Here is a 25387-nt window from a genome sequence, read left to right on the forward strand (position 1 = left end):
TAGTCCTTGTGTGAGTGTGAGGTGAGTCGGGCATGCATCTCATTTGTGAACCCAGTGATGAGCAGACAGTAATGACTTATTGCTGGGGGTGGAGGGAGCTAGTGAGGCAGAGCACTCGGAGGTACTTTGGGCAAGTGAGTTCTGTAAATTCATTGGACAAAAATTCTATGATGGACCCCCATGTTTTATTGAACTTAGGGAGGGAACGTGTGAGGCCTCCTGTGATCATTTCCATTCCCAGTAGTTACCACATATTATACGGCCAATCTAAGTGGGATGAAACCCCTTCAGTGCCCCATCTAGCAAGTAATACCTGCTTGGCTGCCCCTCATACCAACTCAATTGCTCTGCCTCGCCTTGATTTAAGGGGGTACATCAAAGCGTTAGGTAGTCCAGAAGAATAAAAGAAGGAAGTCTTGGCAGATCTGTATGATAAATTGAGTCTATGTCTCGGAGGGTTGCCTCCCAGAACATCTGTATTTTTGGGCAGAACCACAGAATGTGAGTAAGAGTGCCCAGCTGCCCACAGTTGTGCCAGTATTGAACAGTACCTTTTAGAAATGCAGGGTGTCGGCGACCTCTCGTTGAGCCTCTGAAGGCACGGCGTCCGCAGGCGTCGGTTCCGGAGGTCGATGGTCCTTGAAGTCACACGCGTTGCAGATTGAACTCCTCTCTGTTGAAGTCAGGAGAGCTGGCGTCGGATGCTGTGGTGCAAAGTGCAGCGGTGCGTTGCCCTCAGGTCGCGGTGCGAGCAGCGGCTTGTTGGTGGTGTCAGATGGCGTCGTAGGTGAGACCAGGGTCGCACTGCTGGCAGGTCGCAGTGCAAGCAGCGGCGGTGTTGTTGCTGAAGTGCTGTCGTCAGCTGACGAACTGGAGTCGATGGCGCTGGTGTCGGTAGGCCAAGGCTGCGGTGCGGGATGAGAGAAGTGCGTTGTGTAACTTTATGAGCGTTGCCCTCGAACCACGGTGCAAGCAGGGGCGTCAATTTTGGCACGAAGCGGCGGGGATACCAAGGCGTCGTCGTGAAGCAAGCCGGTGCGGAGTACGGGGCTCACAGGTCACTGTGCGAGCAGCGGCTCGGTGGCGGCATCAGCAGGTGTTGACGGTGAGACCAGGGTAGCGTTGGGATGGCGCCCTCTGCGCTGCCTTCAGGACACAGAGTCAGCAGCAACGTTGTTGAGTTGCTTTTTTGTTTTTGCTACAGCACAAAACACACAGTGCCCAGTGCTGAGGGCAGAAGAGCTTGAAGTATTTGCTGTTCCTGAGACTTCTTGAACAGGGGGCAAGCTCTACCTCAAGCACTTGGAGAATCTCACAAAAGTAGATTACAGAAAGTCCAGTCCAGTCTTTTCAGTGCCCAAGACAGAATCAGCCACTGCAGGCCAACACAGCAAAGCACACAGCACAGTGGTAGTTCCTCCTCACAGCTTCTCCAACTCTTCTTCTTGGCAGTCTTCCTTCTTGGCCCAAAAGAGTTCTAAAGTTCAGGGGTATGGGCCCCAATATTTATATCCCAAAATCATTTGATCTCTTAGGCAGAGAGTGTCTGTGCCCAGCCAGAACCAGTTCTGCCTTCTCTGGTGCGACTTCCTGGCAGGCGGTGGAGACTCCATTATCAGAGGCAGACTAGGTCCTTTGAGGTGCAAGAAAATCTCCTCCCCTTCCGTAATTGCAGCCCAGGTCTATTCAGCCCTTTCCTGCCCCACCTAGACTACCTGGAGCCACTCCCAATCCCCAGCCTTCTGTCATCCAAAACACAGACAGGCAATCCACATTCCAGCAGAGGCACACAGGTTGACTACCTTCCAAAAGTGGTATTTTCAGACACAGAAGGTAAAAATCACCTTCACTAAAAGATGCATCTTTAGATTCTGAGTCCAGGCATACTAAACGTTGCTTTCCTATCTAATTCCCCAGGCCAGTTATGTTTATAAGATGTTATAAACAAACTCCCCATTCTGTCCTATGGGGAACAGGTAGCCTTACAATACTGAAAAACGAAATTGGCCGTAATTCACTATCAGGACATGCCACACACACCAGGGCATGTCCTGCCTTTCACATACACTGCACCCTGCCCACAGGGGAACCTTGGGGAACCTTGCGCCTACCTTAGGGGTTGCTGACATGTAAGAAAAGGAGATGTTATGGACTGGCAAGTGTGTGCACTGGCCAAGTCGACATGGCTGTTACAAACTATTTATTTATTTATTTATTTAAGTTTTGTATAGCGCTAGCTAGACCCGAAGGTATCAGTGCTCTTCACAACGTATACAAATAAGCAACAACATAACAGGTAGGTCGAAGCAGGGTAGGAAGAGTATGAGAAAACATGGTAGCACGTAAAAGTCTATACAGTATCAGCATGAGGGCGACATGGCGGAGAACAAATGAGAGTCATCAGGTTTTCGCTAGGACCAGAGAGTGAACTAACAAAGTCATACGATGGTTCTCGTTATGGACCAACCCGCTCAAGAAAGAAGGCTTTGAGTAGTGTCTTGAATTTCAGGAAGGAGACGGTCAATCTGATGTGGGGGGGATAGAGTTCCGTATCTTAGGAGCATTTCCCGCAAAGGACCTGTTAGATCTTTTACGTTTCTGTGATTTCAGAGGTATGAGTAGTAGCGTGTTTGAGCTTCTGAGGGTCCTGGACTGACCGTCTCTCTTGAGTTTATTGGCCAGATATTCCGGTTTACCTGTATGCAGGGCTTTGTGTGTGAGGCAGGCTGTGCGGAAGTTTGCTCGTAGGTTAATAGGAAGCCACTTCAGGTCCTTGAGAGCCGGGGTGATGTGCTCATATTTCTTAGACTGCACGCAGACTATGCAATGGCAGGTCTGAGTTACCTTTTCAGGGCTACTCATGTGGGTGGCACAATCAGTTCTGCGGGTCCACTAGTAGCATTTGATTTACAGGCCCTGGCATACTCAGTGCACTTTACTAGGGACTTACAAGTAAATCAAGTATCCAATCATGGAAACACCAATCCATGACACAATTTACCACAGGAGCACTTGCATTTTACCACTGATCAGCAGTGAGAAAAGTGCGCAGAACCACTAAGCCAGCAAAAACAGAGTCAAAACCGGGAAGTCAGAAAGCAAAAACTTTGGGGAAACATGCCAAAAGATGCCAAGTCTAACAGTAGACTGGCCTAGAGTGGAGTAGATTGTGAGAGTGGAGTGGTGTAGCAAGGGGTAGTTTAGGACAGGGGAATGGTATGAAGTGGATTAGCCTGTTGTAAAGTTGAGTGGCGTTGAGTCTAGTGGAGTAGCATAGTCTGGTATAGTGAAGTAGAGTGGGGTAGTGTGGATGGGTAGAGTTTATTACTGCGATGTAGAATACAGTGGTGTAAAGTGCCATGATGTGCTATAGAGGGATTTGCGTAGAGTGTTGTTGAGTGGAGTTGTTTTGCAGTTTGGTAGAGGGTGAAATAGATTATTGTTGAGTTGAGCAGTATTGAGTGGTGTTGAGTGAGTGTTATAGAGTGGAGTAGAGTGTCACAGTGGTGTAAGGTTTAATCGATTTGAGCTTCATAGAGTGTAATTTTGTAGGTTTTTTTGGGGGGAGTGAATTTAGATTGGAGTTTTGTAGAGTGGAGTGTTGTAGTGTGGACTTAGGTAAATTTGTGTAAAGTATAGTGGTGCCAATGAGTAGTTTTGATTTGACTGACGTGGTGTTGAGTGCATTGTTTTTTAGTAAATCTGTAATAATAAATTTGACTTTTGTATTTTTGTACGACTCATGTTTTTTTCTCTTGGTTGTTTTATTGCATATAATTATATTATCATATTAAACATGCACATTTTTTTCATATGAATAATTTTTTTAATTTAAAATCCAAAATTATTTTATTTGTTTTGCTGGGCTAAACTAACTGCAACGTTAAATGTTGAGAAAGCTTTGAATACAATACCTCGAGACTGACAAAGCAATTAGGTGCATAGCTCTTATTGGTAGAGCAGGTGCAGTGGCACCGGGGAGCTGAGGTGTGAGGGCCCATCTCATGTCAATAGGTACTGTGTTTTACTTCCTCACAGGTAGGTGTAGGGCCTATTTACTCCTGCTTGCATTAGGGCCCATGGTGCCCTTGCTTCCCTTGGAAAGCAAAAAAACAGTAAAGAGCTATTGCAATAAAGTCATGAGTTTCAAAGCGCAGCCCAACTACAAGGGAAACAGTCCACCCTGGCGGATCAGAAAGTGGCCCAAAAGGGTCCAACATTAATGGACATACAACAAGGAACTCACCAAGAGGGTAACAGAGAGATCACACGGTACACAATAGTGTTAAATAAGAAAGTATAAAATCTTTATTTTCTTTCTTTTTGTCATATTTTATCAGTGCGACTTTAATCCATGGTATTTCATATCCAAATGTGTAATTAATTCAAAAAAGAAAGAGTCCCAGCAGCCCCATCCTCCACTTCAACAAACCCCACAGAAAATGATAGGCAGGCTGGGGTAGAGCGAGAGAGAAATCTTCCCACACACTCCAGACAGATGTTGTGTGAAAGAGGGGGAATTTTGTTATTTCCCCATGTATTTGCACCAGACTGAGAAATACTAATATTTGGTCAAAGAAAATATTACGGTTATACAAAACAAGCTGCCAGAAAAACAAGGAGTCCCATTCAATGCAAAGTGCTGCTTAGGATAAAATGGATTACGCAGGAGTTTGGAAATAGTTTTTGCCAGGCAACTTTAAGCAAACATGCTTTGATAGCCCACTGTAAGAGTGCAATGTCTTTTGAAGGACCACCCAAACACATACCCAATATTGACTGAAAGGAAACCTTGGGGGACAAGCCTTTGCCTCTACGTGACCTGGTGTGGTTGAACGAGCAGCCAGCATTATGCCAACAGACCTGGTTCTGGGGTCTCGAGAAGCCCCTACTGCCTGAACATTTCTGCTTCACCATCCAGTCTTCGATCCCCTTGTGAGCCAGGCAGACTTTTACCGCAAAACTGTCCCCTGTGAGGAAACAAAGAGACAGGCACTTCAGGACTTCGGTGAGGGAGACCATGAAAGCAGAAACACAACAGTGAAATGTAGCCCTCCAGCTGCAGACCTCGTGGCTCTCAATGAACCCACACTCTTTTTTTTTTTTTATTTTTTTTTATTGTTCAGCTTGACAACTTAATTGAAATATATCATAGAAAACTTACGGCAATCATAACACAGTATAAAGAAACAAAATGTTTACACTATGACAATATACAAAAATAATAAAAAGCAGAAGGAAAGAAAAAAAGAAAAAAGAGTCAAGTCAGAACAGCAAGGTCCTAACATTCAGTTATTCATCCAATGTACAAATGGAGCCCATATTTTCAACCCCCTCTCCCGCCTCCTCTTCCCCCCTCTTTGAAATACTGCTGATTCCAAGTTATGAAGGGCAAGAAACCTTGCTCTCCAATTAACAAAAGTTGGGGGAATGGGGTTAATCCATTCAGAAGTTATAGTTAATTGAATAACAGACATAACAATACACAGAAAAGCAGTTTCATGCGTTGATCTAGTAAACATGCAGTCATTTTCACACCCTGTTATGACTAACTCAGCTGAAATAACCACAGGGATCTTAAGAGCGCTAGAAATGAAGCATTGAACTTCTTGAAAAAAGCAACCCAATTTCGGACAGGTAAAGAACATATGCACGTCGTTAGCAGCTGATTGGCCACATCTTGGGCACACATGTCCCCTAGACCCCCCCCCCCCCATTTAGAGATCTTAGCCGGGGTGACGTAGAGGTCGAAAAGAGTCATGTAACTTTGAGAGCGTAAGCTCCCTGAAATTAAAACTGAGTTAGCTAACTCCAATATTGATGGAATATCGATGCCACTCTTACCAAACTTAACATCCAATCTCGTGTTTTGAGAAGAGAGATCATCTGGCAACCCTGTTAATAAATTCTGATACAAATCCCCAATGCGTGTTTTCCTGAGAATAAGTTCCATAAGTAAATTTTTACCAAGTACAGTGGGGGTATGTTGCAAAAGTTTTTCAATATAACTGCGTATCTGTAGGTATTTGAAAAATTCATGTATACCTAATCCATATTTTTCTTTTAAAAATGAAAAAGAAGCCATATTACCATCAACGGCTAAGTCCCCCAGAATACAAATTCCTTGCGCTCTCCACCTAATAGTGACACAATCCTGAAAAATTGCAGGTAGCAACCTGGCAGCCGCCAAAGGTGTATAAAAATTATAATTAGAAATTGCCCATTTCCGCCGTATTTTCCTCCAAACTGAATGCATTGTTTGAATCACCTTGAACTTTGTTTTTTTTGTAATAACTGGGTTCCACCACTGAAAGAAGAATCCCCTTAGCGTCATCACCCAACCCTATCTCAAAAATAGAGGGGGAACAAGCTATTGGAATTGAAGCTCTTGACCAAACAAAGGTAGAGTTAGATGTTGCAGCAATGCTGACCAGTTATAGAGCAGCAGATCGGGAACTGCCCAACCCCCCCCCCCTATTTAGTGGTAAATACATCCATTTGGCCGCCCTGCGAGTGGAATGATAACCCCAGAGAAACCTATTACAACAGCTTTGCGCTTGACTTATACTAGCCTGAGCAAATTCCAAAGGGATTGTCCTAAAAATATACAAAAACTTAGGTAAAACAAGCATTTTCAAAATGTTCCTCCTACGAAATAAAGAAAGATGCAACTTATCAAATCTGGTCAGAGTGGTATTAACTGTTTGAATAATTGACAAGATATTGAATTCCGGTAGGAGTTCCACTGCTGCTATAATTTCAATCCCCACGTACCACTGGGGCGTCCGAAGGGCCCATGTTAGCTGTTTGTATGACCTGAGTTTTCTGAATGTTTAACTTATATCCCGACAATTGACCATAAGAATCTGCCAAGCTCTTTAAAGCTGTAAATGCAGATGACATATTGGTGGTTAAAACAGCAATATCATTGGCATACACCAATGCTTTAAATTCGTGCACATTGACCTTAACAGGGGCTATATTTGAGCAAGACTCTATTTTATTAATAAACGGATCAATGTATAAGGCAAATAACAGAGGTGAACAGGGGCACCCCTGCCTGGTGCCCCTGCCTATGCCAAAAGACCTTGAAAGGAGACCTGATATAGATAACATTGCACGTGGAGTAATATACAATGATTGTAAGGCATATATGAAGCTTGAAGAGAAGCCCTTCCATTGGCGAACCCTCCACAGAAACCCCCAGGCAACCCTATCGAACGCCTTTTCGGCGTCCAATAGGATTAACCCTAAAGGAGAGTCTGTGACTTGGGCCCAATCCAGTAGAGCTATAACTCGACGTACATGGTCCGCCGTATCCCTGCCCGGGATGAAGCCATGTTGGCGGATTGACACCAAAGGGGATAATGCAAGCCTAGCAGCGAGAATTTTTGAAAATAGTTTACTGTCCGTATTAATTAATGAAATCAGACGTAATGAGGCTGGGTCCAAATCTGATTTGTCCTCTTTCTTGATCAAAATAATGGTTGTCAAGTGCCAAGAATCTGGAGTAGTCCCAAGCTGAGCTTGCCTCAAGGTTTTTAAGAGATCTTCGCGAATCTCTGCCCGGAATGTAGAATAAAATTCTAAAGGAATTAGGTCAGGACCAGCCGCTTTATCCTTAGCCAAAGAGTTCAAAGCTGATTCCACCTCATCCCACTCTATGGGAGCAGCGAGAAGGGAATTCTGAGAATCAGAGATTTTACTCGTATTGAGATCGGCCACAAAGGTGCCGAATTCCTGATCTATAATAAGGTTGCTAACTTCCTCAGTATATAAAGACTGATAAAATTCCACAAAAACAGATAGTACCCCTTCTGGAGTGTTGTGAATCTGCCCTCTAGTGTCTCGTATCTTAACAATACGGTTGACTAACCCCCGCTGCTGAAGCCGCTTGGCAAGGACCCTGCCTGATCTTTCCCCAAACTCAAACATTGTTGATCAGTACTGTAAATATTTAGCAGCGAGGTCATGGCCCAGAAATTCAAGAAGAGAGGACTTAATACGAGCAACAGACAGTTGAATAGACTCTATGTTGTGACCATTCCTAATCGTGTTAGTGAGCTGAATCTCTGCCTGACGTAATTTGTCAATACGGTCATTCATCTGTGCATGGACTGACTTCTGACGATGGAATGAGACACTCTTGGTCTCACCGCGAAGTGCGGCTTTAAATGAATCCCATTGGACCTGACTAGAAGCTGAGCCTCTATTAATATGAAAAAAATCTGTTATCCAGGACCTCATATGGTCAATATACAAATTGTCCAATAGCAATTTTCGTTCAAATGTCCATGATTTTGGAGTGCTTACTTGAATTTTTAAAGTACACCTAATTGTTAGCAAATTATGATCTGAAATGATTCTAGGCATCATTGTAATTGAAGTGGAGTCTGCAATTTGATCAGACACAAAAAAATAATCTAGCCAAACCATTTTTTTATGGGGAGCTGAGAAATAAGTTGTACCGTCAAAATTTTTACAATGATAGAACCAAAGGTCAACCATTGAGTGTTCTTGTACCACAGCTTGCAAGGCCCGAAAGACCCTAGGATTCAGGCCCACGTATTTCTGACCCTCAACCAAATTAAAACTAGCAGCTAAATTGATATTAAAATCCCCACAAAAATACACAGGATGCGGCCATAAGGCTAACTCTATATTTAAATAATCCAAAATCGTGGGATCGTCAGAGTTTGAGCTGTATACTGTACATACCGTAAAAGATGTACCATTAATCACTAGCTCTGCTACTGCCCATCTCCCCGCAGTGTCCTGTTTAGATCTTGTACAAATACCCACTCCATGTTTTAACAATATAGCTACCCCTCTTATCATGGAGGACTGTTGAGAACATGCTACTAAGTCATACCCAGGGAAATTTAAGCAACTTCGGTTATTCCATGGTACATGCGTTTCTTGTAAACAAACAACCTCCAAACGAAGACCCTGGATAATTCGAGAAAGCAAAGCCCGCTTCTTACCGTTATTCAGGCCACAGACATTTCATGAAGATATATTTATTTTACCTGACACCATTAAAGTACATATGCAATAGCATCACTATTAAAGATAATTGCTGTTTTAATACAAGATTGCCTACACAAAAAATAAATTTTTCAAGCTGATTTTTAGGTTTCGCCTGGCGTTTACTGCGCAAGCGAAAAACTTTTGTAAACAAGTATGGGGCTTCGTTCCGCCTCTCTGTCCCATTGGCTATCTCCATAAATGGAGGCTAGCCATTGGAACAGAGATGCGTCACTCATTCCCCGAGCAGATTCGTGGGCGTTCCCATGATTTTTACTCATCCCGCCCATTTTCGTGCGTCATTGCGGCGGTGGGCGGATGTTATTTTTTTTTTTCTCGTCCTGTTTTGGTCAGTTTCAAAGTGTCCTTTGCAGGAGTGGGCTGCGAGATTGAAGTTGCCAGGATGCGGTGGGCTGCGCGATTTCTTTCCTCGCAGGTAAGCGGCATTTTAAAATATTTTTTTATCTGGTTTTCGCCCCCCCCTCCCGCTGTCCGTGTGCCCGTTCCCGCCCCCTCCCGCTGTCCGTGTGCCTGTTCCCGCACCCCCCTCCCGCTGTCCGTGCTACCCCCTCCACACTTAGCTCCCCATGAGTGGCTTGGTGTTTGGGTAGATATTTTTCGGCCCTGATTAAAGTCTTCCCGACTGGGTCAGACCTGACCATTACCACCCGGCATTGGGGAAAACCTGTACTGCCCTTCCTCAAGCTTGAGAGACACGCAAGGGTTTCCCCCGTCACCCAGGTCCTTGGCGTTTCTGCCTTTGACTTAGTTTATAAGCCCCACTTGTACCCGGCTGTCCGTGTGACCGCCCCCCCTCCTGCTGTCCGTGAGCCCGCCCCCCCTCCCGCTGTCCGTGAGCCCGCCCCCCCTCCCGCTGTCCATGAGCCCGTGTGTGTGTGTGTGTGTGGGTGTGTCCATCCAACTGCCTGCAGCTTCCCCCTCCAGATCCTAAAACCTGTGGGGAGTGCTCTTGAACTCACTAGGCCGGAGCCCTGCTGCAGAACAGGACAGTGAATGCCTCAAAAGATGTGGCTGCCCCCCCCTACTTCCCCCCCCGCAGCACTCATTTCAGACCCCCCTCCACACTTAGCTCCCCATGAGTGGCTTGGTGTTTGGGCAGATATTTTTCGGGCCTGATAAAAGTCTTCCCGTCTGGGTCAGACCTGACCATTACCACCCGGCATTGGGGAAAACCTGTACTGCCCTTCCTCAAGCTTGAGAGGAACGCAAGGGTTCCCCCGTCACCCAGGTCCTTGGCGTTTCTGCCTTTGACTGAGTTTAGTCGCCCCACTTGTACCCGGCTGTCTGTGTGCCCGCCCCCCCTCCCGGCTGTCTGTGTGCCCGTGCCCCCCCCCAGGCTGTCTGTGTGCCCACCCCCCCTCCCGGCTGTCTGTGTGCCCGCCCCCCCTCCTGGCTCTCTGTGTGCCCGCCCCCCCTCCCGGCTGTCTGTGTGCCCGCCCCCCCTCCCGGCTGTCTGTGTGCCCGTCCCCCCTCCCGCTGTCCGTGAGCCCGTGTGTGTGTGTGTCCATCCAACTGCCTGCAGCTTCCCCCTCCAGATCCTAAAACCTGTGGGGAGTGCTCTTGAACTCACTAGGCCGGAGCCCTGCTGCAGAACAGGACAGTGAATGCCTCAAAAGATGTGGCTGCCCACCCCCGCCCCCCCCCCCCCCCGCAGCACTCATTTCAGACCCCCCTCCACACTTAGCTCCCCATGAGTGGCTTGGTGTTTGGGCAGATATTTTTCGGGCCTGATAAAAGTCTTCCCGCCTGGGTCAGACCTGACCATTACCACCCGGCATTGGGGAAAACCTGTACTGCCCTTCCTCAAGCTTGAGAGACACGCAAGGCTTCCCCCCGTCACCCAGGTCCTTGGCGTTTCTGCCTTTGACTGAGTTTAGTCGCCCCACTTGTACCCGGCTGTCTGTGTGCCCCCCCCTCCTGGCTGTCTGTGTGCCTGCCCCCCCTCCCGGCTGTCTGTGTGCCCGCCCCCCCTCCCGGCTGTCTGTGTGCCCGTCCCCCCTCCCACTGTCCGTGAGCCCGTGTGTGTGTGTGTCCATCCAACTGCCTGCAGCTTCCCCCTCCAGATCCTAAAACCTGTGGGGAGTGCTCTTGAACTCACGAGGCCGGAGCCCTGCTGCAGAACAGGACAGTGAATGCCTCAAAAGATGTGGCTGCCCACCCCCGCCCGCCCTCCCCCGCAGCACTCATTTCAGACCCCCTCCACACTTAGCTCCCCATGAGTGGCTTGGTGTTTGGGCAGATATTTTTCGGGCCTGATAAAAGTCTTCCCGCCTGGGTCAGACCTGACCATTACCACCCCGGCATTGGGGAAAACCTGTACTGCCCTTCCTCAAGCTTGAGAGACACGCAAAGGTTCCCCTGTCACCCAGGTCCTTGGTGTTTCTGCCTTTGACTGAGTTTAGTCGCCCCACTTGTACCCGGCTGTCTGTGTGCCCCCCCTCCTGGCTGTCTGTGTGCCTGCCCCCCCCTCCCGGCTGTCTGTGTGCCCGCCCCTCCCCTCCCGGCTGTCTGTGTGCCCGCCCCCCCCCCTCCCGGCTGTCTGTGTGCCCGTCCCCCCTCCCGCTGTCCGTGAGCCCTGTGTGTGTGTGTGTCCATTCAACTGCCTGCAGCTTCCCCCTCCAGATCCTAAAACCTGTGGGGAGTGCTCTTGAACTCACTAGGCCGGAGACCTGCTGCAGAACAGGACAGGGAATGCCTCAAAGATGTGGCTGCCCCCCCCGCCCCCCCCCGCAGCACTCATTTCAGACCCCCCTCCACACTTAGGCCCCCATGAGTGGCTTGGTGTTTGGGCAAGAGTTAACATGCAGCAATGTGTGTGTATGGTTGCATGTGCGACGAGTGGGTGTGTAGCTTCATGTGTGTGTTTGACAGTGTTGATACGAGTCAACGTGATGTTAAGTGTGTAACATTTGCAGTTTCTGTTGCCTGCTGTTGGTGGACCCGAGTAGCGCTTGGAGATTAGAACTTTCCCTTGATCTATGTCTTATTTATACCATCTACTTGCAGAATAATAGATCCACTTCCTTGTCTCCGTCAGGAGAATTTATTCAAAATCAATAAGGGAAAATAAATGTATATTTTAAATGTAAAACTCAAGTAAGTAAGCTTCATTCATCAAGTGCAAAGGCGTACCGCAGTCCTCCTGACATCCCACTCCGGCTATCAGCCTCTTCACAAATCCTCTTCCTGTCTTTCTTGTAGATCCCTCTTTCTGCCACTCACTCCTTTGCACTTTTCCCTGCACCCTCTCGTCTATCTTTTATCACTTTTCCCTATTAATCCTTTGCGACACTCCCTCTGTTCTTTATATCACTATTACATCTATTTCTTGTCTCTAATTTCCTCAAACTCATTATCTTTTGCTACTCCTAAATGTATGCTCCACAGCACACTACCCCTTTCTTTCGCCCTCTCTCTTACATCTATTTCTAACGTCACATTTATATCACTTTGTCCTATTTACTGTTTTTCATATTCCCATATCTCTTTTTTCTATATTAACATTTCTACAAGCTTTCTATTCTACTGCTCACTTTTACTTGCAATAGAGAAATATTACTGAACTAAATGTGTATATTCTGTTAATATCTCATATCAGCATGAAGAAGGAGGGGTTAGAGAGCCTGACAGCATTTTCATTTAATGGTTTATGAGTTTACATCATCGTCTACGTAGCCTTTCAGGAGCTAATATTCACATCTATAACAATCATCTGAGAGCCTACATAATGCATGGAACTGGCAATAATAGAAGCCATCCTTGCTGACAATTAGTGTTCAGACAAAGAACTCAGTAGGGATTTTGTTGGCTGACATCATGATTTTTGCAACATTTCAGGAGCTTACATTCACATAGATTTGAACTTACGTTATTAATTAATCAGCATTTCCGGAGCTTAGATTGTCATGGATCAAAGAATTTTAAAGCATCATTTGGGATCAGTAATCAAATTACCTATTTCAGTTTCAAGTCCTGTTAGTGTCACATGAGACTAGAGGAGAGAAGCAAAGGCATTTCTGTAGAAGGTGATTCTTCAGGCACCTTATGGTGGTTGAACGAGTGGTCTAGTCTTAAAGCGAAGGTTAGGGATATTCATAACTCTGGAGCCTCACCCGAGAATCTGAATTTATAGGTAATAATTACGTATGCTTCTTCTCAACCTTATATGGCCATGTTTTGGGATTTTATCCTATGGTTAAATATTTTTGTGCTTAAATATGTGGTAAAAGTACACCATGAGCATGCATAATTTGCCTTTCAGAAGTCCATGCTACACATTTAAACAGAAAAAAGGAAAACAATTACTAGTGTCTTCCATTCACTATGGGCCAGCTGTATGTATACATTTACTGGTCACAAACCTCGGCGATTGGTAAATTCTGTGGGCGTTTACTTTTTTTTCAGCCGCATATTTTACTCCCGTTCCAGCCCCCCTCCGCTTGAGCCCGCCCCCCCTCCCGGCTCTGTGTGCCCGTCCCCCCCTCCCGCTGTCCGTGTGCCCGTCCTCCCTCCCGCTGTCCGTGAGCCCGTGTGTAAATGCATCGTAAATGCTTGTTTATGTGTGCGTTTGTGTTTACATGCGCATCCGTCTTTGTGCGTGTATGTGTATTTCTAAGCACACAAGATGAGAGGTACGGTAAGGGTCTATTTTAATGTCTGTGCATCTTCCATCAAAACACCGGACAGTTTGGTGCTTAATCAAGGGATTTTCAGTGACTGCCCAACTCTAAATCAGGTTGAGTCTCTTTCGCTGGTACCAGCAAGGAGCAAATACATGAAAACATGCCATGATAAGTGACTTCAACTCAAAATGTTGCGGAATCCCCCAGTGCTCCTCAAATTTTTCAAAACAGTCTGGCTCTGTGTGTGTGTGCGGCTGGCTCTGTGTGTGTGGCTGCTGTGTGTGTGTGTGCTGGCTCTGTGTGTGTGTGTGCGGCTGGCTCTGTGTGTGTGTGTGCGGCTGGCTCTGTGTGTGTGTGTGCGCTGGCTCTGTGTGTGTGTGTGCGGCTGGGGGTGGCTGTGTGTGTGTGTGCTGGCTCTGTGTGTGTGTGGCTGGCTCTGTGTGTGTGTGGCTGGCTGCGTTGTGTGTGGCTGGCTCTGTGTGTGTGTGGCTGCTCTGTGTGTGTGTGTGGCTGGCTGCTCTGTGTGGTGTGCTCGGTGTGTGCTGTGTGTGTGTGCTTGTGTGTGTGTGGCTGGCTCTGTGTGTGTGTGTGGCTGGCTCTGTGTGTGTGTTGTGCCTTGTGTGTGTGGTGCTCTGTGTGTGTGTGCTGGCTCTGTGTGTGTGTGTGGCTGGCTCTGTGTGTGTGTGTGGCTGGCTCTTGTGTGCGGCTGGCTCTGTGTGTGTGCTTTGTGTGTGTGTGTGTGTGTGGCTCTGTGTGTATGTGTGGGTGCAAATGCAATAGGTCTCACATTTGTGAGAGATTTAGCTAATGGCAATGTAAATGACAATGCCATTTATTATCTGTTTTCAAAACCAACACCATAAATACAAATGTTGAATGGCAATGTAAATGACAATGCCATTTATTTATCTGTTTTCAAAACCAACACATAAATACAAATGTTGTCATTTACAATGCCAATAGCTCTAACTTTTCCAAAGGCGAAACCATTGCATTGTAAATGCTTGTTTTAGATGTGCCCCCGTCCCACCCCCCAGCCCCACCAACTCCCCCCTACCCCTACCACCTACCCCTCGCCCTCCCCACCCCCCCCACCCACCCCCAATCTAGGCAACAGGACCTAAGCCCAAGTGATGGAGAAACTGGTGTGAGCAAAAAAAAACACTCCTCAGAGTCGCCACCCAAAAAAGGACATTTTTGTTTTCCAAAAAAAAGTTGGGATATGCCCCATAGAAGTAAACATAGCAATACACTTAATTAACACTTCAAATACGATAATTTTCCCCTACAGAAACCCACACCCAGGCCCTCTAAAAAGAGAGAGAAAAGAAAGAGAGAAAAAAAAGAAATTATACTGTACAATCATACTCATACAATTGACAACATTGCATCAATTCACATTGAGTCCAAAAACAGTTTAGCCTGGATTTCAGATTTAAAAAATGTGGTCTTGGCTTGATGGATAACCTTCAATTTAGACGGGAAGAGCAGAAAAACATGCGCCCCCTTTGACTGAAAGGGGACAATAAGCTGACGGAGCTGCCACCTCCGTTCATCCGTAGTTGGGCAGAAATCCGGCCTAACAAAAAATTGGCAACCCTTTCCTGATCTCTGTTTGTCTGGCCTGACCAGATCATAGACTCTCTCTCTCTAGCAAGAAAATTTTGAAAACAAATTAAAATTGCACGAGGTCTGTTGGTAACTTGACCTGATCTTGGTTTAATTTTAAAAGGAAAACGATGGGCACGTTGGATCTCCAACTGCCAGTCCCAATCCTTCACTTCCTGGGGTGCGTCTACAAAGAGATCCACAACAAACTGCCGGATATCTGACCCTTCCGTGCCCTCGGGTACCCCCAAAATCCTTAGGTTGTTTCGTCGTGCACGATTTTCCATGCCCACTAATTTCATCTGGATGTCAAGCCTCTGGGACTGAATTGCGTCGATTGCTGATTTTTGCGTGACTACTTCGTCTTCAAGAGTCGAAATACGAGTTTCCGCCTCAGTAATCCTAGTTGCAATATCCATGCAAGTTTTTATCACTCTACGCAATTAATTTTGTACTCTGCGACATGATCCCCGTGCACGGGCACTCTCCTCCCGATGGGCCATTATCGTCTGATATAATACAGCTAATGTCATCTCGCCGGGGGGAGATTCGCGGTAGGATCCTGACTACTTAAGGCCGGGAAAGAAGAGTTCTCTTGTGCTCCAGGGTGACCGGAAAATGAATAGTCCCAAGCAAGGGGTCCAGAATTTAAAGAACTACCAGCCTCCTGCGGCAATTTGCGAACTGTAGGTAGCCCAATACTGTTCAATGCGTCATTTGTGAGCCAGTCCCCCATCTCACTGCCTTCCTCCTCCGACCAATCTTTATCCTGCCCAACTTCGTCAGCGGATGATTCGGTATGTTCAGAAAGAGAAAAAAAATTATCTATCTCTGATTCAGGAACATTGTTTGATGGAACAGGGACTACATCTCCCACAATCCCGCTGGAATGTAAGGTAGAGACCGGAATGGAGTCAGATAATGCGCCTTGCCCCCCTGCACCTACAGGCACCCCCTCTTCCTCTTCCTGAGCCAGTAGGCTTGGAGTACCCCCCCCCCGCGATAATTTTGGGGGTAGCACCAACTGAGGATACAATTAGCAAAGACTTATCAATCACTGGCACAGTGGTGTCCAACAGCGGAGCTGTGGGGGCACTTGCAGAGTTCAGCGGAGCCGGGTTCTGTTGACCTTTAGCTACCGAGCCTCCGCGAGCTTTAAACATCGCTGGTACCGGGGGAAGGAGAGCCTTTACATTCTTTGCTGGCTTGCTGGCAGCATCACCCTGGGGCTTCTTAATGGAATCCGCTTGCGGTGATAGTGAAGCCGCTGCTGCAGCTATTGTCGACTTGCTCTGCACCCTCGGAGCATTCCTCGGCGGATTCTGTTTGTTTGGCGGCATTGCTCCACCGTAGCAGCACTGAGGACGTTGTTGAAACTGGAGCTGCCAACGGGAAACTGACGCGCTGAAACCGGGGAGACACCGCGCTGATAGGAGCCAGAGCGGTAAGATATTCTGGTAGGTATACAGCCGCCAAAGCATCCTCCTTCAAAACAACCAACCAAGGTGGTGGAAAATGTAGCATGAACCACTACTCAGCCCCACGCAGGCTATATCACAACGGACAGCTCATTCCTGAGGAGTGCTTGCTGAGACCAGCTCACTCAGCCAGCGTTCTGGCCAGCTTTCTGGCCGCCATCTTGCCCCGCCTGCTGGCCCACCTGAGACCTTCCAACATGCCTTGAAACACAGCCCTATGCTCACCCCACTAGATGGACCCACACTCAACTTGCTAGTCACAAGTCACATTAAGAAACAAATCTGTAAAATTAACTATTATATCCTGCACAGATCATACCTTAGGCCTGAGACGATCAGGAGGTATTTTCAGGTGCATGAGGCAGCTTGCCCTAGAAGTGGGGAGAAAGAAGCGCACATATTGCTCATGTTTTGGGCGTGCCCCTTCATGCTCAATTTTTCAGAGGAGATCACAACAACGATGAAGACTGTCATTGAGATTTCCCTGTTCCCCGGGCCATTGCCTGCTAGGGTGGTTTACACATACAGCTATAACCAAAGTTACTGGCAAATTTGAGGACCTAGCCTACGTACTAGCCAAACATTAAATTGCAAGACACTGGAAGTCACCAGGTGGGCCCTGAATAACTGCATGGAGGAGGGATATGGAAAAATGGGTGAGATATGAGGGAAGGGTACTACTGAGGGAGGCTAGATGTGGCATTGGCACACTAGAGACAGCCAGTGCCTGGAAAGTGCTGGTGGACGGTTTTGTAACCCCGGATTCTGAAACACCCATGGCATTGCCTGCTCTCTGGCTGCTACTGTCCAAAAACTATTCTGGATAAAATAAATTCAGTGTATAAGTTTAAAAAATCGGTTAAACTATATACTGTAAAAAACTGTTTAAAAGATTGCCAGGATAATGCTATTAATGTAGTCACACAAATGGGTGCAAGTTCCCATGACCACGGGGTCATTCCTCCAGAGAAAATTGTATGGCTTAGCTACCATTTTCAGGTAAAATGACAATGTTACATCTTTGACAAGCGGGGAGCCAGCGTAGGAAATAGTGTTCTTAAAATGAGGACAGCAAAAAGGGGTAAAAAAAAAATCTAACTATTCTAAGCAAAAAGAAAAGTTTGCTAAGGTGAATAATAAAGATATTGTACTTTCAGGACTTTCTCTGGGTTTCCACACAATAGCTGCCCATCAGGTCCAATGGAAGAAGGTGTAGTGGTTGAGATATGCCAAAACAAAAAAGATGAGGGGGTATAGTTAAACTTGGTTTACTGAATCCATTATATGATGAAAGACAAGGGAGAAGACTGGTAAAACGAGAAAAAAACACTGACTATGCTTGAAATTAAGTTACCCCATGTCTCTGTAATGGTTCCCAGTTGAGAATTATTGGACACCTCTGCTGTGGATTATACAGTCAAGGATCCCTTCACTTTCCTTTCCCGCTTTGATTTCTTTCAGTTATCCATTTGGACTCCCTTCGTTCTGATCCAGCGAGATTACCAGCTTGGGTTATTCTAAAACACCAATCTCACCTGGGCCCATAAACACGCATACGATAAGCTGATAATCACCGCTGGTAATCAGGACTTGTGTTATCTTATAGTGAATTATACCTGTACACCATTTCTTACCAATACCTTATCACCTTAGTTCTCAATTTCCTCTGGTCAATAGACCATGTTGTTAGCATAATAGGTAGAAATTACATTTACCTTTATTTCTTTCAATGACTACAGACTCTTGAGAGTTTTAAAAATGTTATCTATGCAAAGATGTTGTGAGTCAAATGCCAATACACGTCAAACACCAATTTTTAAAGAGAAAATGATCAAATGAAACATACAGACTTAATAAGATCTCATGACGAAGATACCTGGGAAGGGTGGGAAAGGAAAACGGGAGAAGGACATACCACACAGATTTATACTTACCTAGAATGGTGTGAGGACCAACTCCGGGCCAAGGAGCTGGAAAAGGGACTCCGCTGTAGTCAGGAGCCAACGGTTCTTCTAAGTGTAACACCAGTGTTACACCACTTTCTTGTGCTACTCTTCTCGATTCTTCCCCCTTCTGGATGTACAGATTTTTCTCCTTCAGCAATCTCTCCGACTCTTCTCTCTCTCTCCTTTCTCGATTCTTATGTCAGAGTGCTCGAGCAGCGTCTCTGACCTCTGTGGCCTCCGCCGTCTTCTGCAGCACTGATGGGTCGGTGACAAGTCTGACAATCTAACTGACTGATCCTACCTTAGTTATACTATTCTCAGTGTATGTACCACACCCCCAAAGTTTCAATATTCTTAACATACTAAATTAATGTCATTTTCTTAGGCTTATTGTTCTATGTTCCCTTCCCTTATTTTCCCAAGCTTTATTTTCCCAAGATTTATTTTCCCACCCGCATTTCACATTAGGATTAATACATTGTATGCGAAATTTGACTTCTTCCCCTTCCCCTCTCCGGGTCAAGAGGTGGTGTTCCCAGGCGCGTCTTCTGGTCAACTGTACTTGGCAGAGTTTCAATGTCACAGTTCGAGGTTTTACAGAGTCCAACGCGCTTGCGCCCAACTAGGCAAGATGGAGATTTCAGTCACCCTCCAGGCCCAAATGTGAACTAATAACAAAGTCAAAGAAACACATATTAGAATATAAAAATAAATGAATTCACTGTATACCACTTATTCCTACTCTAATTCCCTTAATTTATTTTAGCTATTGCATTAGCAGTTTAGTAGGACATGTGAGGTTTAGTTTAACCATAGCCATGTGCTTTAGCATGTGAGGTTCAAGTGGCTATCTTAATACTACTGCGCAGCTGCAAAGAATTCCCACCATAGCGTAAGACGTCATACTAAGTAGATGTGACCACCAGGGAGGTCCGGGTGGGACCGGACCTCCCTGAAGCGAAACCACTCACCTGCAGGAGCAGCCCGTGGATGGGCTCCCTGAGCTGCCATGAATCCCCTGGGGGTCCGGGTGGGACCGGGGCCTCCAACGAGCCGCATCCAGTCACCTGGGGGTCCGGGTGTGGGCTTTAATGAATGCAGTCAAGGAGGGGGCGCGTCTGATGTCGATCGGGAGCTCGTCGGACGCTTCTCAGCACCTGAGCACCACCCGGGGGACTCCTGTAGTTGTCAAGTTCAAAGATGCTTTAATCGGTATGTAGAAATACAACCATATAGCAACATACATAAAAAATAAATACAAAATACATATGTATCAATATGGTTTGCCAAATACCTTGGTTGCTTGAATACATTATACATTAACAACACATATCCGACAACCTTTAAAGTGCTTTTTGGTACATTTGTCTCCTAATGTATGTGCAAGATTTGATAAATATGTCATCCTTACAGATGCATAGCTTCCATTTGAGTATATTTCCACTAGAACATGTGCAAAAAAATAGCAAGATAAAGTGCAAAGCAACTATACAGTTCTTTCTGTCTGCAATATACAATAGCAGCATTTGTCCGGCATTAGTAGATGTGCAAATTAGCATAATAAAGTGCGGAGTGACAATACCATCCTTCCTAAAGTGCGATATGCATTTGACAGTACAAGTCCGAATACTTTAAGAATCTAACTCACCACGTTCTATTAGCTGTAAGTGGTATAAGTGGTAAAAGTGTTCAATTTCAACATGTAGTTGTCATAATGGGGGTGCACTGGGCAGCGGATGGAGGCCCTCACCCACCCCAGGCCCCCAGAGATCACTCCTCATCGGAGCGGCCTGTCCGGCCACGGATCGGGGGGCGTAGACGTTCCCGGCGGAGGTGCCACCACCGAGGAGTCTAAGCACACAGCCCCCGCTTCCGGGACTGGAGGCGCAAGGACAGCTGAGCCTGGTCTTCTTTAAGCCCTTCTACCCCTGTGTGCCCCCTCTCCAACAACTTCTGTTGCAGTCAAAGTGCTGCTGCAGCCGGACAGGAGCGAGGAACCAGTGAACATTTCCCAGGTATGGGGGCGCGGGAGCCACGACCGGCTGATTCTGATTGTCGTCGACGTTACTCCAGTGGAACCGAGCCTACACGCCTCCTCTCCCTTCCTGACTTTGATTTTTGAATTATGTACCCCCTGACTTCTTTTAGCACTCTAATTCATACTCACTGGGTCACTCTCATGGACTTCTTTACTTTTGTCCTGCCCGCCATTTTGCTGCTGTTCTCGGCCGCTTTTCTCTGGACCCTGGCCCGCCATCTTGTCCATTCCCTTGTCCTTTACCCTTTTCCCTCATTTCCCTCTTCCCCTCTTCCCTCATTTCCCTCTTGACGATCCTCTGATTTGCCTTTTCTCAATACCCTTTATCCCTCCCACCCTCCCTTGGTGCTGTGACTGCGTGTCCCCTCTGACCCCACTTAATGGAACTCTGCTCTCCTGGTTTTTTGGGTCTTGACCTGAGAAAATCTACTATTTGTATATATGTGTATATAGAGATAACTCCAATCACTAGTATATGCAGTAGACCTTTGTACTCTCTGCCATTCCTATGTGACTCTTAAAGTATATCCATTCGTATCCCTTCCTTGAGTGACTTTACTACTTGTACATTTGCAATTTTTTCTGTTTATATCTCTTCCTTGAGTGACTTTTTAACTTGTACATTTGTAAAAAAAAAATCTGTTTGTATCTTTTATGTAACGCATGTAATCCTACATCCTTATGTATCGCAACTGGTTCTTATGTAAAGCGCTCTGACATCTTCGGGTAACGTTCGCGCTATATAAAATCGCATTAAATAAATAAAATAAAATATATACCGAGAGGTTTTTGGGTAGGCATACCCCGCCTCCTGCGCCATGAAGCCCTGCTATGCAGTCCTTCGTTCATTTCTTACGACGTCACAATTTCTATCATCCGGAAGTGAAGATCGCTTCATCGAACTGACGCTTGAGCTCCGACAAACAACAACACGCCCATCTACCAGGCCCAACCATGTCATCTCAGGGGAGGCGAGACAGATAGCCTGAAATTGAGCGCCTTGTTTCAGTACAGCGTACCAGGGTGCCTGGCACACATTTAGTGTAAATATTACTAAAGGAATTATGAAGGTAGCCGGTCGTGGAGTGCTTGGCAGAAGAGTAATTCTTATCTGAATCCTTCTGTCGTCCCCTCGGCTCTGAGTGGATGCGCCGACAGGGCAGAGAGGAAAGGCGGCCACGCCCCTCTTTGGCCGCTTGTCATTGAATGTTGTTGTTGTGCTCTCAGCCCGGAGCCCAGCGGCAGCAGGTTGTGGCAAAGCCGGGGGTGTGCGGCAGTCGCGGGGAGCCCATGGCCGCGCTGTGCGGGGAGGTGGGCGCCGCATCGCTGCCCAGCGAGCTGATTGTGCACATCTTTTCCTTCCTGTCTGCGCCCGACCGGCTTCGGGCCTCGGCCGCTTGTTCGCGCTGGCGGGACTGTCTCTTCTACCCGGCGCTTTGGCCCGAGCTGCAGCTCAGCTTGCGGGTGTCGCCAGCCGAGCGGCCGCGCCTGGAATACCTTATGCGCAAGTGCGGTTGGTTCGTGCGGGAGCTGCGGGTGGAGATCGCCGCTGAAAACTATCCGAACGCCACTTCCACGGGTGGCGGGGACCTCGCTGGCTCCGACCCGCAGCACAGCTCTCGTTGGATGGACGTGTTGCGCACCTACCTGGAGCTGGTGCTGTGCGTGCTGAGCAGCATCAGCAACAACAGGTAGGCACGATGCGGCTCGGTTGCCCCAAACCTATTATTGCCACACCTGTTACGTTTCCGTTTGATGTTACCTGAGTGTGTTTATCTCACGGTTCTGATTGCGTGCATTGTAATGTTAAATATACGTAGTTGTTTTTCTCAACGTTGTGACTGTTTTTTGCATTTGCGCTGAAATATTCTTCCTAGTAGGTTTACGAGGTGATACAGACGACAGGAATTCGATTATTGGTGTATTGGAAGCAAATGCGCCTGAAAGTGGGAACATTCTCCTGCCTGTGTCTGTCGCTGATGCTCTGGGTCCAGCTGAGCTGGGCCAAACCCTCTTGCTGCCAAGAGTAAACACCACATATATTCGATGGGACGAAGAGGCTTTTTAGCAATGATTATACTCGGCAGCCCTCAGCATCTTAGTTCTAACGAGGATCGGTACATACCCTCTGCCTCGCCTCCTACGTAAGACCTTCAAATGGATTCCCCTTGAACACAAAGACTGTCACTCACGCCCTGGTCACCAGCAGGCTCGATTACAGCAACGCACTCTCTGCCGGAATAAACAACCTCACCCGCAAACTACAGAACATCCAAAATGCCGCCGAAAGACTGGTCCTCAACCAGTCAAGACACTGCCACATCTCCCAGCACCTGCGCACACTCCACTGGCTCCCCATCGAAGCTAGAGTCACCTTCAAAATGCTAACCCACACTCACAAGGCCCTCGATGACACCGGACCATCATACCTGAACAGCCGACTCAAATTCCATGCATCCCAAAGGACCCTATGATCAGCCCAGCTCTCCTACACTGTGGTCCCCACACCAGAAAGCTTCCGTGCGACCAGAGCCTGGAACAACCTTCTGCTCCACCTCAAACAGATAACATCGCTCCCCATCTTCGCAAATAACCTCAAAACCTGGCTGGTCGACAGACCCCCCTCCTTGATGGACTGGAACCTGCGAAACCCCAGTGCCTTGAGACCCTTACGAGTGAGTAGTCACGCTTAACAAACACCTGATTGATTGATTGATTGATTGACTGATTGGAATGCAGGCTCACCCTCGACTCCTTTTTCATGAAAAACAATTTTTTGGATGCATTGTGAAGGGTAACAGGCACTAAATAGCAAGCATTTGAGAGAGTTTGAGTCATTAGCATTGTAAATGAAAAAGCCTTTTATTTTTGTTTTGAAAACCTGCAAGCAGTGCGTAAACGCGTACTTTGTTCTTATAGTTCTTTGTTACGAGAAGCAAGGCTTGTCAGTAACTGCGCCTCTTTTACTGTCAGCCTTGCCTCTTGTGAGCAAGGACTAAAAGTACAAAGTGAGTGTTTACGCATTTCTTGCAGGTTTTCAAAACCCATAAATAAAATTGGGGAGAGGAGTTGGCCTAACGGCTAGGGCGGTTGACCTCGGAGCTGGGGAACCAGGTTCGAGTCTCGGCAGGGACGCACAACATCCTGTGATTCTGGGCAAATCCCTTAATCTCCCCGTGCCTAACAAAAAATGAATGTGTCCTCATGTAACGCAACTGGTGCTCATGTAAAGCGCTCTGATACCCGATAACCTTCGGGTCCAGTTCGGGTTATATAAAACTGTGTAAAATAAAGAAGAAAAAAAAGATATGTCATTTACAATTCCAATAGCTCAAACGTTCGCAAATGCGAGACCTATTGCATTGCAAATCCCTTTTTGTTTGTTTTTCTCAGTGAGAAGCTCTAAATGTAACAGGTATACTTCGACCTTGGTCCAGTGCATTAGGACTCAAGTCGCAACCCACAGATGAGGCCTAACAAGGTGGAACAGGTCTGACCGGGTTTTTGTTCACTTTCGGGAGGAATGCCAGCTAGAATGCCAGTTTGCAATTTGGCTTGGCTAGATTTGTACCACTAAGTCTAGGCCATGGGAGGTTAGCCTAGTTACATAGGCGCAATGGAATGGAATGTATCCTATAGGAATTGCCAGTGGATGACCTTAATTTAAGAATTTTGCTCATAACATCCCTTTTAAGAAAACAAAATATTTTTCAGAGTTAAACAATGTGAGACTAGCATGTCCAAACATAGGTCATGGTCGCCGTTGTGCAGGGCTCAAAGAGTTTTTCACTGATGAAACCCACTAAGGGCGAAACTGGTCTGTGGTTCCTTTTTGTTCCCATTTAAGAAGGATATAGCCTGGTAGTTCAGGCTGGATATTCCCCACTGGAGAAGGATAAAGACTGATTTGCTGCAACCATGCCCCCGCGGATTTCTGTCATATGGTGTGGCAATGCCCTGCCATGGCTCACTTCTGGGCGGAAGTGGAGCTCTCACAGACCCTGGGGTGGATCATGCCCCATGACTCTTTGCGCCTGGTTTTAGATGTATTCGATGGTCTAGATGTCTCTCGGGCCGACAACGTTTCCTCGGGACAGCAGTGGCATTGGCAAAGCGGGACATAGCAGTGCTCTGGTCCCAGGCCAAGCCCACCCACTGTGCAGAGGTGGAGGCGGGGGGGGGGGGGGGTGGACTGGTGTGGGACTCAGGAGGAACCCCTCTTCGAAGCTCGGGGCTGCCCTGAACTTTTTCAAAAGATATGGGGCAAATGGTTCAACCTGTGCTCCTGAAGAGTGGGTACGGACTGGTTGTCTTCTGGGTTAACCCTCTGTATGAACTTACCCTGTTATTTGATTCGCCAATGTTTCTCGCTCTACTTATGTATGTACTGTATGATACTCTGCTTGATTGTGATGCCTTTATGAATTTGTGCTCTAAAATTTCAATAAATGTGATTATATAAAAAAGACTGATTTGCATATATCTAGGCCACTACTAATTACCAGTGCCTGAGATTATAAATACAATAGTTCACTCCTCAGTTTTTTGGTTTTCTTGTGCATGTTAGTGACACCTCGAACCAAGCCAGCCATGGTATTTTTCCAAATACGCTATTTAAGCTGGGTATTTTAAGTCTATATACAGTGC

At 46.8% G+C, this 25387-nt stretch overlaps 1 protein-coding gene and 1 long non-coding RNA gene across 2 annotated transcripts in view; one reads left to right on the top strand and one right to left on the bottom strand.

The window, feature by feature from the left end:
- Window positions 1-4288: 4288 nt before the first annotated feature.
- Window positions 4289-21635, bottom strand: LOC144782698 (uncharacterized). The gene is made up of 4 exons (XR_013601213.1): window positions 21520-21635; window positions 19674-19881; window positions 18691-19370; window positions 4289-4970 (listed from the first exon to the last, which is right to left on the bottom strand). It is a non-coding gene; the product is annotated as an uncharacterized LOC144782698 (long non-coding RNA).
- A 26-nt stretch (window positions 21636-21661) lies between these two features.
- Window positions 21662-25387, top strand: part of FBXO33 (F-box protein 33) — a 124065-nt gene continuing 120339 nt past the window's right edge. Inside the window, exon 1 of the mRNA XM_078659753.1 lies at window positions 21662-22431. Coding sequence (XP_078515879.1) covers window positions 21947-22431 — 485 coding nt within the window. The 5' untranslated portion in view covers window positions 21662-21946. The remainder of the gene's footprint in view (window positions 22432-25387) is intronic.

Source organism: Lissotriton helveticus, chromosome 9 (genome assembly GCF_964261635.1).
Source record: "Lissotriton helveticus chromosome 9, aLisHel1.1, whole genome shotgun sequence".
NCBI lineage: Eukaryota > Metazoa > Chordata > Amphibia > Caudata > Salamandridae > Lissotriton > Lissotriton helveticus.